A 14,978-nucleotide genomic window follows, 5' to 3' on the forward strand; every position below is an offset into this window, starting at 1 on the left:
AGATGCAAACAGGCCCTGCTTGAACCCCCAAATTGACATTTGAGGATGGCACATCAAGCACAGGCAGGCTAAATCAGCCAGAGGGAATAATAGAATCATAGAATAGCGGAGTTGGAAGGGGCCTACAAGGCCATTGAGTCCAACCTCCTGCTCAATGCAGGAATCCACCCTAAAGCATCCCTGACAGATGGTTGTGCAGCTGCCTCTTGAAGGTCTCTAGTGTGGGAGAGCCCACAACCTCCCTAGGTAACTGATTCCATTGTCGTACTGCTCTAACAGTCAGGAAGCTTTTCCTGATGTCCAGCCAGAATCTGGCTTCCTATAACTTGAGCCCGTTATTCCGTGTCCTGCACTCTGGGAGGATCGAGAAGAGATCCTGGCCCTCCTCTGTGTGGCAACCTTTTAAGTATTTGAAGAGTGCTATCATGTCTCCCCTGAAATGATACACATGTGGCACAGCTGATGATTCTAAAATAGCCAATGCACAACTCTGCCTTAGGTCTTTCTTTCATATAACTTTTACATTTATCTTTGGGGCAAACGAAGGAACTGGCAAAACGTATTATTCTACTGTGTATTTTATTTTTTCCTCTTTACGCATTCCATGTAAGATACTTGGGGTTAAATATAAAATCAGTTGCATTGTTGTTGTTGTTGTTGTTGTTGTTGTTGTTAACTACACATTGCTCCTAACTTCCCCACTGCTGGCAGCTTGTTTGCAATGAAAGTTGGAAGAGAAATGGGGAGGTCAGGAAAAACGTCTGTGTGAAAGGCTGGTACTTTATGCAACGTCTGATTTTCTGCCCCAATGTTGAACTTTTGGCTTCTGCAGAAGCTGCCTGACTTCAGCACAGCAAAGGACTTAATTAGTTTGGACAAACTTATTTTTCCCCTTTCCTTCTTTAGCTTCTCCCATAGAGCAGCAGACAGCAGAGTATAACAAATGAGGGTCATCACTATGTGAGCTCATGTTCCATAAGTGCTGTGGATGCTGTGCATGCTGGGACTGTAAGCATAAGCAGAGCTTTTGAACAAGTTTTAACATTTAACAAAGCAGGAAAATAAAGGCCAGCCACTTCATCTCGTGAAGTTAATTAAGGTTTCTGCTTAGGTTGACCATATTTTGGAAACCAAAAAGGAGGACAACATGTCTTTATCTTTAAAAAGGACGGAGTTATAAGCATTTTTGTTAATTCCCATTAGAGCTGCTCTTTGGCTGGGGGAGATTGGAAAAATCCGGATTTCCCCTCCGCCTCCCGGATTTGTCACCAAAAAACCAGACAAATCCGGGCAAATCCAGTCATATGGTCACCCTATTTCTGCTGCCCTCCAGCACCCTCCACACACACACACCAAATTCTTTTGAGTTACTCCCCCTCTGAACAAGCCACTTGGACTGAGGGATTCTTCCTCTGTTTCCTCCATTTCCAGTCACCATTCCTTATTTTCTTCTCTCTCCCCTCTGCTATTCTGGACTTTCTTGGGTCGGAGGCTCAGCAAGATCCCACTTATTTTCTGGGCAGGGACAGGAGGAAAAGCCTTCATCGCTCGGCTCTTGGTCTCAGTTGTTCCAGATTCACGTGTAAACGGGGGGAAAGAGAGCATTACATGATGTAGCGATGCCTTCTGGACCACAGTGGATGTCATGAGGGGGAGGGGGAGATTAGCACCAGTCCGAGGAGGGCTGCAGGTGAGGAATTGCACTTAGCTGCCACTTCCCATGTTCTCTGTGGTTGTATTTCCCCCCTCATTCTTCTACAGTTTTGCCCAGGATTGATTGGAAACTGCATGAGAACACTAGCAGTCACCACACTGATCAATATCCTAGCTCAGTGCTGGTGGTTCGGCGAGGACAACAGTTTGCAATTAACGTCGACGTTCCTCAACCACAACTTAGAAGCCTAACGTTTACCGTAGAAACAGGTAAATGCATCTTCTTCCTTTGTATCTTCCTTCCAAAGGAGAATGGGTTGCCCTTCTGGAGGGCGGGACTGACCATGCTTCACACTGACCTCCTTACTCTTCCCTTCCACCAAAATCCTACAATATGCACTGAGGCATGCCTGACTGACCCCGCTGAGCTCCGTGCAATGAGAGCATCCTGACACATTTGGCCATCTTAACAGTGTGTGGGCTGCTCTACATGCGGAGAAAACCTTCTCCTTCTTCCCAGGGTCGACCTCTGCTCTGCGGGAAAGGACACGAGTGGAGTTTGGCATCTCCACCCAGCGAAGCTCCTGCTCTTGGGGTGCAGTCCAGACCTCTGTGACATCTTGCTCCTTGGGCGTCTCCATTTCGAGCCCACCGAATGCCGCCATTGGACGCTACCAGCTAGGCATGAAGAGCACCAGCAGCGCGTCCCCCTCCAACCTTGGTGCTTTTGTGTTGATCTTTAATCCTTGGCTTCCAGGTAAAACCATGTCCCATAAGCTCTGTCACTCTAGCAGTTCCAAATGTGCTCTCCTGTAGGGCAGGGGAGGGATCCTGGGGGTAGGAGAGCACTGGAGAGAGCAGCATTGGGGGCAAGAAAGCTCCTCCCCTTGTGGTCATGTGCTCTCAACTGCAGGGCTTCTCTGAACTGGGGAGAGGCAACGAGTGGGGTACTGCAGAGCTCAGTCCTTGGCCCAGTGCTCTTCCACATTTTTATTAATGATTTACATGAGGAGGTGCAGGGAACGCTTATCAAATATGCAGATGACACAAAATTGGGTGGGATAGCTAATACCCTGGGAGACAGAAACAAACTTCAAAATGATCTTGATAGGCTGGAGTGCTGGGCTGAAAACAACAGAATGAAATTGAATAGGATAAATGCTAAGTTCTACATTAACCAAATGCACAGTTACAAGATGGGGGATACTTGGCTCAGCAATACTACAAACGAGAAGGATCATGGAATTGTTGTAGATCACAAGCTGAATAGGAGCCAATAGTGTGATATGGCTGCAAAAAAGGCAAATGCTATTTGGGGCTGCATTAATAGAAGTATAGCTTCCAAATCACGTGAGGTACTGGTTCCTCTCTATTCGGTCCCGGTTAGGCCTCATCTAGAGTATTGCGTCAAGTTCTGGGCTCCACAATTAAAGAAGGACACAGACAAGCTGGAGCGTGTCCAGAGGAGTGCAACCAGGATGATCAGGGGTCTGGAAACAAAGCCCTATGAAGAGAGACTGAAAGAACTGGGCATGTTTAGCCTGGAGAAGAGAAGGTTGAGGGGAGACATGATAGCACTCTTCGAATACTTGAAAGGTTGTCACACAGAGGAGGGCCAGGATCTCTTCTCAATCCTCCCAGAGTGCAGGATACAGAATAATGGGCTCAAGTTACAGGAAGCCAGATTCCAGCTGGACATCAGGAAAAACTTCCTGACTGTTAGAGCAGTGTGACGGTGGAATCAGTTACCTAGGGAGGTTGTGGGCTCTCCCACACTAGAGGCCTTCAAGAGGCAGCTGGACAACTACCTGTCAGGGATGCTTTAGGGTGGATTCCTGCATTGAACAGGGGGTTGGACTCGATGGCCTTGTAGGCCCCTTCCAACTCTGCTATTCTATGATTCTATGAACAAGAAAAGGACTTTGGAGGGGAAAGCGTAAAGCAAACGCTCCAGAGCAGCAGCAGGAGCAAGAGAGGGCAAAATACCCGGTGCCTGTTTGCATTCTCTTCCCCTCCTTATCGCTTTACTATGATTTTATTAGAATGTAAGCCTATGCGGCAGGGTCTTGCTATTTACTGTTTTACTCTGTACAGCACCATGTACATTGATGGTGCTATATAAATAAATAATAATAATAATAATTGGCGAAGCGTCATGATTATAAGATGTCCCGCCAAGATGTGAGACAATAAAGAGATCCACCACGTAATCCACGAAGCTTTATTCAGCAAATAAACAACTCTTCATACCTGATAGAGTGTGAATGCTAGGAGCTCTTTTCTAATTAATTAGAAATTAATTTGCTAATTTGTTAACAAGTTATTAACAAATTAATAAGCTAATTTTTTAATTAGCTTAACAAAGACAGGCAGTTTCCTTTCAAATAAAATGGACAGTTTCCCTGCAGTCCAACAAGCAAGTTACTTCAGGGAGGGTCTTTTTGGAGAAGCCTCTCGTGAGGGGCTACTGTAAGGGACCACCTCCCACCTCCTCCTGGCAGACTCTGGGATCTGTCATCTTCAATGTCTTCCCTTACAGCAGTGGCTGAGTTCCCAGGGGGGAGGGGAGGATGGTCTCTGAGCTTTCAGCATCCTGTCTGATATAGGGTGACCCTATGAAAAGGAGGACAGGGCTCCTGTATCTTTAACAGTTGTATTGGAAAGGGGATTTCTGCAGGTGTCCTTTGTATATATGGGGATCCTGGTGAAATTTCCTCTTCATCACCGCAGTTAAAGCTGCAGGTGCCCTGCCCTCTTTTAAATCTGATCACTCTAGTATAGCTCCTGCAGCTTTAACTGTGGTGATGAAGAGGGAATTTCACCAGGTTCTTCATATATACAAATGACACCTGCTGAAATTCCCTTTTCTATGCAACTGTTAAAGATGCAAGAGTCCTGTCCTCCTTTTCAAAGGGTCACCCTAGTCTGATAAGCTGCTGGGCAGATTCATCCTTGACTCCTTAAGAGTTTTGGAGAATCTCTTCCTCCACTGCCTGTGTTGGCTAGTATATTTCTGCTCCTCCTCCTCCTCCTTCAGAACATAAGAACAAAAGAAGTGCCATCCTGGATCAGACCAAGGGTCCATCTAGTCCAGTACTCTGTTCACGCAGTAGCCAACCAGCCCATCAACCAGAGATGGCGGTGGCGGTGGCGGTGGCGGTGGCTTCTTCTTCTTCTTCTTCTTCTTCTTCTTCTTCTTCTTCTTCTTCTTCTTCTTCTTCTTCTTCTTCTTCTTCTTCGAATCATAGAATAGCAGAGTTGGAAGGGGCCTACAAGGCCATCGAGTCCAACCCCCTGCTCAATGCAGGAATCCACCCTAAAGCATCCCTGACAGATGGTTGTCCAGCTGCCTCTTGAAGGCCTCTAGTGTGCGAGAGCCCATAATCTCCCTAGTTTCTTCTTCTTCTCCCTGGCTTCTCCCTAGCAGCTGCTGCTGCTGGTGGTGGTGGTTCTTCTTCTTCTTCTTCTTCTTCTTCTTCTTCTTCTTCTTCTTCTTCTTCTTCTTCTTCCTCTTCCTCTTCCTCTTCCTCTTCCTCTTCCTCTTCCTCTTCCTCTTCCTCTTCTTCTTCTTCTTCTTCTTCTGCTTCAGTTTCAGATTCTGAGCCTGATTCAGGCCCTGAAGACTCTTTCCCCATACTAGGTAGAAGAGGCCTGATCCTGTCACTAAGTAAGGAAGTGTTTTGAAAGATCCAGCAGTAACCCAGGCTCTTCCCCCAATACAGAGAGGCTACATTAGCTAATGGGATTTGTGGGATCTGCCCACGAACTGATGAACATCTGATGAAATTCCCTTTTCTAAGCCATTATTGAAAGCGACAGGAGACCTGTCCTCCTTTCCATATGGTCGCCTTACAGTCCAACATGTCTGGAGAGCATTAGGTTCAGGAAGGCTGACCCAAATTCATTCCAATCTCATTTATCTCCTTGCCCCCAGCTCCCCTGCACTCCTGTGCTTGTTCCCCATATCTTGCTCCACAGTAGAGACATCTATGGGCTTGAGGCATGTTGGGCAGCAAGTCCCAAAGAAACTCCTCAGATCCACCAGTCAAAGTGCCATCACAGCATTTTGCCTTTCACTTGATCTTTCAGAGGATGATGTGTTCCTGCCTAATGATGCAGAGCGTGAGGAATATGTCCTCTCGGAGTTTGGAGTTATATTCGTGGGAGACGTCAACCGTATCTCTCCATTTCCATGGAACTATGGACAGGTAAATATTATTTATTTACTTGTTGCATTTATATCCCGCCTTTTTTTCTCCAAGGAACCCAAGGCAGCATACATAATCCTCCTCCTCCTCTCCATTTTATCCTCACAACAACAACCCTGTGAGGTCGGTTGGGCTGAGAGTCTGGGACTGGCCCAAAGTCACCCAGTGAGCTTCCATGGCCAAGTGCGGACTAGAACCCAGATCTCCTGACTCCCAGTCCAACACCTTTGCCATTATACCACACTGGGCAGGGCTTTCAAACAAGGATGGAGAAGACTTTGAGTGATTGGTAGGTGGATTTCAGAAGACAGAAATCTCCATTCAGAAACCCTCAGTCTATTGCAAGCTGAGCCCCACACATGCCCCCTCCAATGATGGCTTTGCAGAGCCCCGCCCCACCTCACCCCCTCATACGCCAGCCTCCGTCCTCCCATACCCTGATTCCCCATATTTCCTTATATTTCCCAAGTTGTGGGGAGAAGGAGAGGTAAAATTGCATAAAGCTGACTACACTTCTAAACTACCCCTCGTCTGCTAATGTGACTTCAAGAAATATAGGTTGCTGGAAAATAGTACAAAACAAAAATCTCTTAACTCATTGACCCGGGGGGGGGGGACACACACATAATTTCTTGAGTTCCTGTTCATTTCTGCGAGGTGAGACATGGGAAATTGCCAGAGAACAGTGTTAATAATGGGGGAGGGTTTTCCCTCCCACCATCTAGGTCTTATCAAGCTTTGAGGAATTCCCTGGTAAAGCTAATTAAAAAATAATAATGGAGAAGCACTAAAGAAAAAAGAATCAAGATCAACAGGTGTCACTCATCCAGCCCAGAAAATAACATTTCGCTTGGGAAAGCTGGAAATCCAGAATTGTATTATTTATTTATTTATTTATTTATTGGATTTCTATACCAATAAATACACAACTATATCTGTCATCTCCGGAACTTTCTCCTGATGTTCACGATCGTATCTCGGCATGTCTTTCAGATATCTCAGCTTGGCTGCTTCATCGTCGCTTGAAGCTTAACATGGCAAAGACTGAATTGCTTGTTTTTCCTCCTAAACCTTCTCCTCATCTCTCATTCTCTCTTACTGTCAATGATGTTACGCTTACTCCGGTCAAGGAAGCTCGTAGCCTTGGCTTTATCTTCGACTCCTCACTCTCCTTTATTCCTCATATTGAGGCAGTAGCTAAATCTTGTCGATTTTTCCTGTATAATATTGCCAGGGTTCGATCATTTTTGTCTGTCTCTTCTGCCAAGACGCTTGTTCATGCACTGGTTATTTCATGGTTGGACTACTGCAACCTTCTTCTCTCTGGCCTTCCTTCTTCTCACATCAGTCCGTTGGTTTCTGTTCACCACTCTGCCGCAAAGATCATCTTCTTAGCTCGCCGCTCCGACCATGTTACTCCGCTTCTGAAATCTCTTCATTGGCTTCCAATTCACTTCAGAATCCAATATAAACTTCTCCTGTTAACCTTCAAAGCTTTTCACGGTCTAGCTCCTTCCTATCTCTCCTCTCTCATCTCACACTATTGCCCCGCTCGTGCTCTTCGCTCCTCTGATGCCATGTTTCTCGCCTGCCCAAGGGCCTCTACTTCCCTTGCTCGGCTTCGTCCATTTTCGTCTGCTGCCCCTTACGCCTAGAACGCTCTTCCAGAACATTTGAGAACTACAAGTTCAACCACAGCTTTTAAAGCTCAACTAAAAACTTTTCTTTTTCCTAAAGCTTTTAAAACTTGATGTTGTGCAGACTTCTACTGTTACTTTCTACTGTTAGTTTTTCCCTACCCTGTGCCTGCTTACCCTTCCCTGTACCTGTTTGCATTCTCTTCCCCTCCTTATTGTTTTACTATGATTTTATTAGATTGTAAGCCTATGCGGCAGGGTCTTGCTATTTACTGTTTTACTCTGTACAGCACCATGTACATTGATGGTGCTATATAAATAAATAAATAAATAATAATAATAATAATAATAATAATAATAATAATAATAATAATATACCGCCCAATAGCCGAAGCTCTCTGGGCAGTTTAGAAAGTGCTCTCTGGGCCAAGAATCCGGTGGCCATGACCATGCTGCTGCCAGAATGAGGAGACCTAGAGGGGATCTACACTAGTATAGTAAATGTTGTTTTTACAGTCATTTAACGTTTTGTTTTTGAATGATTTAATACGTAGCAGTTTTTAAAATGTTTACTTACTTTTCTCTTTCCGTGGGAATGCATCCCTTTTGGCCACGCTAAGAAAAGAAATTCATTTGTTCTATTCTGCCAATTCCCCCTCCCACTTCCTCTTCTCTCCGAGACAATCCTCCACCTACTAACAATCCAGCAAGCAGCCTCCCAAAAGTGAAACTGGAAGTGTCTGCAAAAAAGAGGCTTGAAAGGAAAAAAAAAAGGCTCCAACTTTGGGCGCGGAAATTACATAAACATGTCCCCTTCCCCAGTAATGCAATTGGCTAATTAAGAACTACAGGAAACCCATTTAATACAATGAAATTGGCCATGTCATACCAAATAGAACGACTTATTTCAGAGAAGTTCAAAATAAAACCAGAGAACAGACAACAATAACACGTCACAAACTGAACGTCATGTGGCGAAATACTACCAAACGCACACTTAAAAACGGTAAGACACGTTCTAACTTGACTAGTGTAGATCCCTTCCTAAACCTTGTCCAATGTCTTCCTCTGCCAACAGTTTCGAGATGACATTTTGAATATCTGCCTTTCCATGCTGGACCGGAGCGTAAACTACCGTAAGGCCCCAATTAAGGACTTGCAGCTCAGAAATGACCCTGGTTACATTGGACGGGTCCTCAGTGCCATGGTAAGGAAAGGCTCGCATTATTCCCTCTTCTCACTCTAAGCTCATAAAAGAGAGCATTCCTGTGTAGCATTGCAAGAGCAACTCCTGCCCTCTGTGCTGCCTCTCTAGCGCCAGTCCTGATCCAGAAATGGTCACTTAAGAACTGTACAAGAGTAATGAATGCTGGGTATGCTACCATAGGGAGGGGGTGGCACTCACTACAGGTGGGAGGAGCCTTTTTAAGATTGCAGTGACTTCCCCAAGGCCTATACAAGTCAACAAGGCAGTAAAATGCAATACTAGAAAATGCAAACTGCTTGTGGCCTAATCAATTTCGGCCCCCTCCCAGCTTACCCCGCTGGCCCAAAACTTTAGGAAATCTTGCTGACGGTCCTGGGGAGTGGAGCGCAAAAATTAAAAAGGAAATTGATCTTTTAAAAACACAAATTCATAGAATCATAGAATAGCAGAGTTGGAAGGGCCCTACAAGGCCATCGAGTCCAACCCCCTGCTCAATGCAGGAATCCACCCTAAAGCATCCCTGACAGATGGTTGTCCAGCTGCCTCTTGAAGGCCTCTAGTGTGGGACAGCCCACAACCTCCCTAGATAACTGATTCCATTGTCGTACTGCTCTAACAGTAAGGAAGTTTTCCTGATGTCCAGCTGGAATCTGGCTTCCTTTAACTTGAGCCCGTTATTCCGTGTCCTGCACTCTGGGAGGATCGAGAAGAGATCCTGGCCCTCCTCTGTGTGACAACCTTTTAAGTATTTGAAGAGTGCTATCATGTTTCCCCTCAATCTTCTCTTCTCCAGGCTAAACATGCCCAGTTCTTTCAGTCTCTCTTCCTAGGGCTTTGTTTCCAGACCCCTGATCATCCTGGTTGCCCTCCTCTGAACACGCTCCAGCTTGTCTGCGTCCTTCTTGAATTGTGGAGCCCAGAACTGGATGCAATACTCTAGATGAGGCCTAACCAGGGCCGAATAGAGAGGAACCAGTACCTCACATGATTTGGAAGCTATACTTCTATTAATGCAGCCCAAAATAGCATTTGCCTTTCTTGCAGCCTAGCTAAGGAAATGTTCCCTAGCTAAGAAATGTTTTAAATAAGGAAATAGTCTGGAAAGGTGACCCACCCATGCCCTCAGGTCAGCTTTGCATGTCTTGGTTTTCCCCCAGGTCAACGACGCAGATGACGATGGAGTGGTGGCGGGGAACTGGGATGGGGATTACAGAGGTGGGAAAAATCCAACCAGCTGGACAGGAAGTGTGGCCATATTGCGGAAATGGAAGCAGTCTGGATTCAACCCAGTCCTATTTGGGCAATGCTGGGTCTTTGCTGGAGTCCTGACTACAGGTATGGAAATGCAGGGGCAACTGGACTGCACGACATGGCACTGGGAAAAGATGTTTGGGCCATAGTTAGGGTGACCATATGAAAAGGAGGACAGGGCTCCTCTATCTTTAACAGTTGTATTGAAAAGGGTAATTCAGCAGGTGTCATTTGTATATATGGAGAACCTGGTGAAATTTCCTCTTCATCACAACCATTAAAGCTGCAGGTGCCCTGCCCTCTTTTAAATCTGGTCACTCTAGTATAGCTCTTGCAGCTTTAACGGTTGTGATGAAGAGGGAATTTCACCATATATCCAAATGACACCTGCTGAAATCCCCTTTTCTATGCAACTGTTAAAGATACAGGAGCCCTGTCCTCCTTTTCATAGCGTCACCCTAGCCATAGTGGAAGGCAAGATCATGTGAGGCTTGCAGGCTTTGTGGCATCTAGTTAACAGCCAGACCACAGATATTGGATATGCACCATGGGAAAAATGGATGCATAGAATAGAAGGATGGATGGATGGCTATGAAGGGCACTCTGGAACTTCTGTTTCCTGGTCCCAACAAGCTTCTCATATACCTTCCTCCTACCCATCCCCACTAATGGGCACATAACTGGTTAACTTTGCCCCAGCTTTATGCCAAGGAGGTGCAGGAACTGCTAGCTAATAACAAAAGGAGTATTGGAGATAGAATCTATGAGGCTGATGCCCGAGGAAACGCAATAGCTAGTCAATTACAGGCCTTCTCTACATGGTTTAGTCTTATTAAGAAAGAACAGTGCTTTTCAAAATATTTGCTTGACCTATTGTTTCCTGCCCTAAGAAAGGGCTTTACTGCCCTTCGTTTTCAGACAATGCCCTCTTCTTTCTTGGAGGGGAAGTATAAAAAAGTCCCCCATGCCCAGTGGATCTGTTTTTGTGGCTCGGGGGAGATCGAAGACCTAGCGCATTATCTTCTGCGTTGCCCTCTGTACAAAGAAATCAGGGAGCGTTTTCTAAAGGTACTATTGTTAGCAAGAGCAGGTTGGCACACTAGAGACATTATCTGCGACCTGCTGGCGGACCATAGTAAAGTAATCACAATCAAGGTAGCAAAGTTTGCGGCTGCAGCCCAAAAAATCAGAAATAACTTTCTAAACAAAGTCTGCGTAGATTGTAAGGGGGACCGTTTGATTTAATAGTTTTGTATAAACTATCATCAGAGATCCCACCGATCTGATAGTGCCAGATATTGACTGCTAGTATTTTAGGTTATAATGTAATCACTGAAATTAACCTTTTGACATTGGCATGTATGTCACCATCCTGATAGCAAAGGGTGGGTGCTGCAGATAATTGAAGCACCCCTAGAGCGACCCACTGACTGACTCCTTGGTTGAGAAAGGATTGTACCTCGAATATTTTGAATATTTCAAATAATGTGTGTTGCTATATGTGAGCAATTCTGTATTTTGTAATGGTCTTTGTGCTACAAACAAATAAACTATTCATTCACCCATCGCCACTATGTTCAGGGCACCCAGTGAACAGAAGGATCACAGAGCCTCCTCCAACGGCTTCCTAGCCTGGCCTGTTCATGCCACAAGAGGCACACACACACACCCCAGAGATTCAGTTGACACAGCTGGTGCTGCTGCCTGAAACCACTAGATAGTCAGGGTAGAGACAAGGCAGAAAGGAGGGGAATGAAGGTCTTGGGCCAGATCTACACGTCGTTGTGAAGGCGCTTCCGTGCGCCTTTTTAAAAGACTTACCTAAAAGAAGCGCCTCTTTCTTTATTGTGTGTACTGTGAGCTAGGCAGTGCCGCCTGCGGAAGAATCTCTACCCCATTCAAAGACGCTGCTCTGCTCTGGCTGCTTCCCCCTCGCGTGTTCTTCCATTTGAATAACCCCCCCTCCCACCCAACGGCTCTTCTGGCGCATCCCGGCGGCGGCGGCTCCTCCTGCAAAATACTTTTCTCCCTCGGTGTGTTTGTATTTGCGTTTGCGTGTGCGCGGCAGACGAGTTCAGCTCCTGCCTCTCGCTCTCCCCCGTGGTGTCATCTCCACGGGACTCTCTTCGGTGTGTGCTCGCACACGCACACGCAAATGCAAATACAAACACACCGAGGGAGAAAAGTGTTTTGCAGGAGGAGCCGCCGCCGCCGGGACACGCCAGAAGAGCCACCGGGTGGGAGGGGGGATTATTCGAATGGAAGAACACACGAGGGGGAAGCAGCCCGAGCAGCGTCTTTGACTGGGGTAGAGATTCTTCGGCAGGCGGCGCTGCCTAGCTCACAGTACACACAGTAAAGAAAGAGGCGCTTCTTTTAGGTATGTCTTTAAAAAAAGGCGCACGGAAGCGCCTTCACAACGACGTGTAGATCTGTCCTTGGGGACCTGCTGGGTCACCATTTTCTCTCGCTGCCCCTTATGCCTGGAATTCTCTTCTGGAGCATTTGCGGATCACAAGTTCAATGACTGTTTTTGAAGCTCAATTGAAAACTTTTCTTTTTTCTACAGTTACACTGTTAGTTTTATTGTCCCCTGTGCCCATTTGGTGCGTTCTTTTCCCCCTCTTATTGTTTTATTATGATTTTATTAGAATGTAAGCCTATGTGGCAGGGTTTTGCTATTTTATTCTTTTACTATGTACAGCACCATGTATATTGATGGTGCTATATAAATAAATAACAATAATAATAATAAGGGATGTCCTCCTCTTCTCCTCGGACCAGAGAAGCAGAAGCAGATCGGGGGGCTTCACCTCCCCTTAAGGTGGAGGCGAAGAGGATCGGGGGAGCAGCGGAGTGTTGCAGAGCGGATCGAGGTGAAGGCAGATCCTTCGCCTCGATACGGAGCTCCGCAAAAAAGATAAGGGGGGGTTACTTGGCCCTGCTGCTGTTGCTGCCGCCCATGCGGCGACGGCAGCAGAGCCAGGTAGGGGTAGGGGAGTCTTACCTGCATCTGTCCGTGGTCCCACGGCTGCTTCAACTGAGCCCGAGGACTCCAACAGGAAGACTAGGTCGCAACTGTTTGAGTCCTCGGGCTCAGTTGAAGCAGCCATGGGTCCGCAGACGGATGCAGGTAAGGGAGAGGAGGGAGGGGGGTTTACCTGGCCCTGCTGCCAATGCCGCCCATGCGGCGACAGCGGCAGAGCCAGGTAAGGGGGCAAGGGGGAGGGGGATCTTACCTGAATCTGTCTGCGGTCCCGCGGCTGCTTCAACTGAGCCCGCGGGCTCAGTTGAAGCAGCCATGGGTTTGCGGACGGATGCAGGTAAGGGGGAGGAGGGAGGGGGTTACCTGGCCCTGCCACCGCCGCCCATGTATGGAAATAAAGAGCATGGAAATAAATTATGGAAATAAAGAGCCAGGTAAGGGGGAGGGGGGTCTTACCTGTGTCCATCGCGGCCTGTCGCTAGCTTCATTAGAGCCCGCAGCTCAACCAGGAAGTGCAGGCCACAAGTGGGGCCTACAGTTCCTGGTTGCGCTGCGGGCTCTACTGAAGCTGGGACGGGACGGGACGGACACAGGTAAGGGGGAGGAGGGAGGGGGCCTTACCTGGTGCCATTCCACGCTGCTGCGGAGCTCCGATTCGGAGCCGGAGCTCTGCAGCGGAGCAGAGCGGACCCTAGACGAATCGAGGCGAAGAGGATCAGGGGGTCCATGCACATCCCTAATAATGGTGAGGGATGGGGACGCTGTGTCAAGTATGATACATTCCCTCCACATATCTGCCTGCTTTTGATCAGGAACCAGAGTGGAGGTTGGCAGATATTTCCATCAAACTTGACAAGGCACCAACTAACCCATGTCTTTCTCCAGCTACCACTTCGGCATGAGATGGATTCCCCACTTTACTGGTAAAGCTCAGGAGCTGTCCAGCAGGGCAAGGAGCTGGCCTGTGGCATGGCTGCTGAAACAGCAAAAGCAGGAGGGAGCCAAGGAGTTCGTGTTGTTTATTTGTTCAGTCGCTTCCGACTCTTAGTGACTTCATGGACCAGCCCACGCCAGAGCTTTCTGTCGGCCGTCGCCACCCCTAGCTCCCCCAAGGTCAAGTCTGTCACCTGCAGAATATCATCCATCCATCTTGCCCTTGGTCAGCCCCTCTTCCTTTTGCCTTCCACTTTCCCTAGCATCAGCCTCTTCTCCAGGGTATCCTGTCTTCTCATTATGTGGCCAAAGTACTTCAGTTTTGCCTTTAATACCATTCCCTCAAGTGAGCAGTCTGGCTTTATTTCCTGGAGTACGGACTGGTTTGATCTTCTTGCAGTCCAAGGCACCCTCAGAATTTTCCTCCAACACCACAGTTCAAAAGCATCAATCTTCCTTCGCTCAGCTTTCCTTATGGTCCAGCTCTCGCAGCCATAGGTTACTCCGGGGAATACCATTGCTTTAACCATGCGGACCTATCTTGGTTTTTTTTTTTTTTTTTTTTGTTTTTTTTTTTTTGAGGTTTAACTGCAACCCAGCTTTTGCACTTTCTTCTTTCACCTTCATCATAAGGCTCCTCAGCTCCTCCTAGCTTTCAGCCATCAAAGTGGTATCATCTGCATATCTGAGATTGCTAATGTTTCTTCCTGCGATTTTAACTCCAGCCTTCGATTCGTCAAGCCCAGCATGTCACATGATGTGTTCTGCGTACAAGTTACCACTATACATGACCTAGAGGTTGATAGAAGGATGTGCTACTATGGCAACCACCAGGCAGCAAGAGACAGGTCTTCTAGCTGGCCAGATCTGCTGGCCCACCTCTTCCGTCAGTTGGAGAGTACTTTGGTTTGTGGTTCCTCCAGCTTAGTAGGGTTTATGACCTGGGCTTTGGCCAAGGCTCGTCACAATTCCTCTTTTCAGTCCCCTAACTGTGATTGTGGAGTGTCTGGAGCTACGTGCACCAGCTGCGCCCGTTCCTAGAGATGTCGGACCTGGCCACAATGACACATGCCTTAGTTACATCCTGATTGGATTACTGTAAT

The 14,978-nt window shown here is 47.1% G+C and overlaps 1 protein-coding gene across 1 annotated transcript in view; it reads left to right on the top strand.

The window, feature by feature from the left end:
• The window catches only part of LOC134402003 (protein-glutamine gamma-glutamyltransferase E-like), a 61,258-nt gene that overhangs the window by 14,845 nt on the left and 31,435 nt on the right, over positions 1 to 14,978 (top strand). Inside the window, exons 3-7 of the mRNA XM_063131368.1 lie at positions 1,762 to 1,923; positions 2,174 to 2,410; positions 5,743 to 5,861; positions 8,577 to 8,705; positions 9,863 to 10,040. Of these exons, the coding sequence (XP_062987438.1) occupies positions 1,762 to 1,923; positions 2,174 to 2,410; positions 5,743 to 5,861; positions 8,577 to 8,705; positions 9,863 to 10,040 (825 nt within the window). The remainder of the gene's footprint in view (positions 1 to 1,761; positions 1,924 to 2,173; positions 2,411 to 5,742; positions 5,862 to 8,576; positions 8,706 to 9,862; positions 10,041 to 14,978) is intronic.

The sequence above is a fragment of the Elgaria multicarinata genome, chromosome 7, assembly GCF_023053635.1.
Source record: "Elgaria multicarinata webbii isolate HBS135686 ecotype San Diego chromosome 7, rElgMul1.1.pri, whole genome shotgun sequence".
NCBI classification, from domain to species: Eukaryota; Metazoa; Chordata; class Lepidosauria; order Squamata; family Anguidae; genus Elgaria; species Elgaria multicarinata.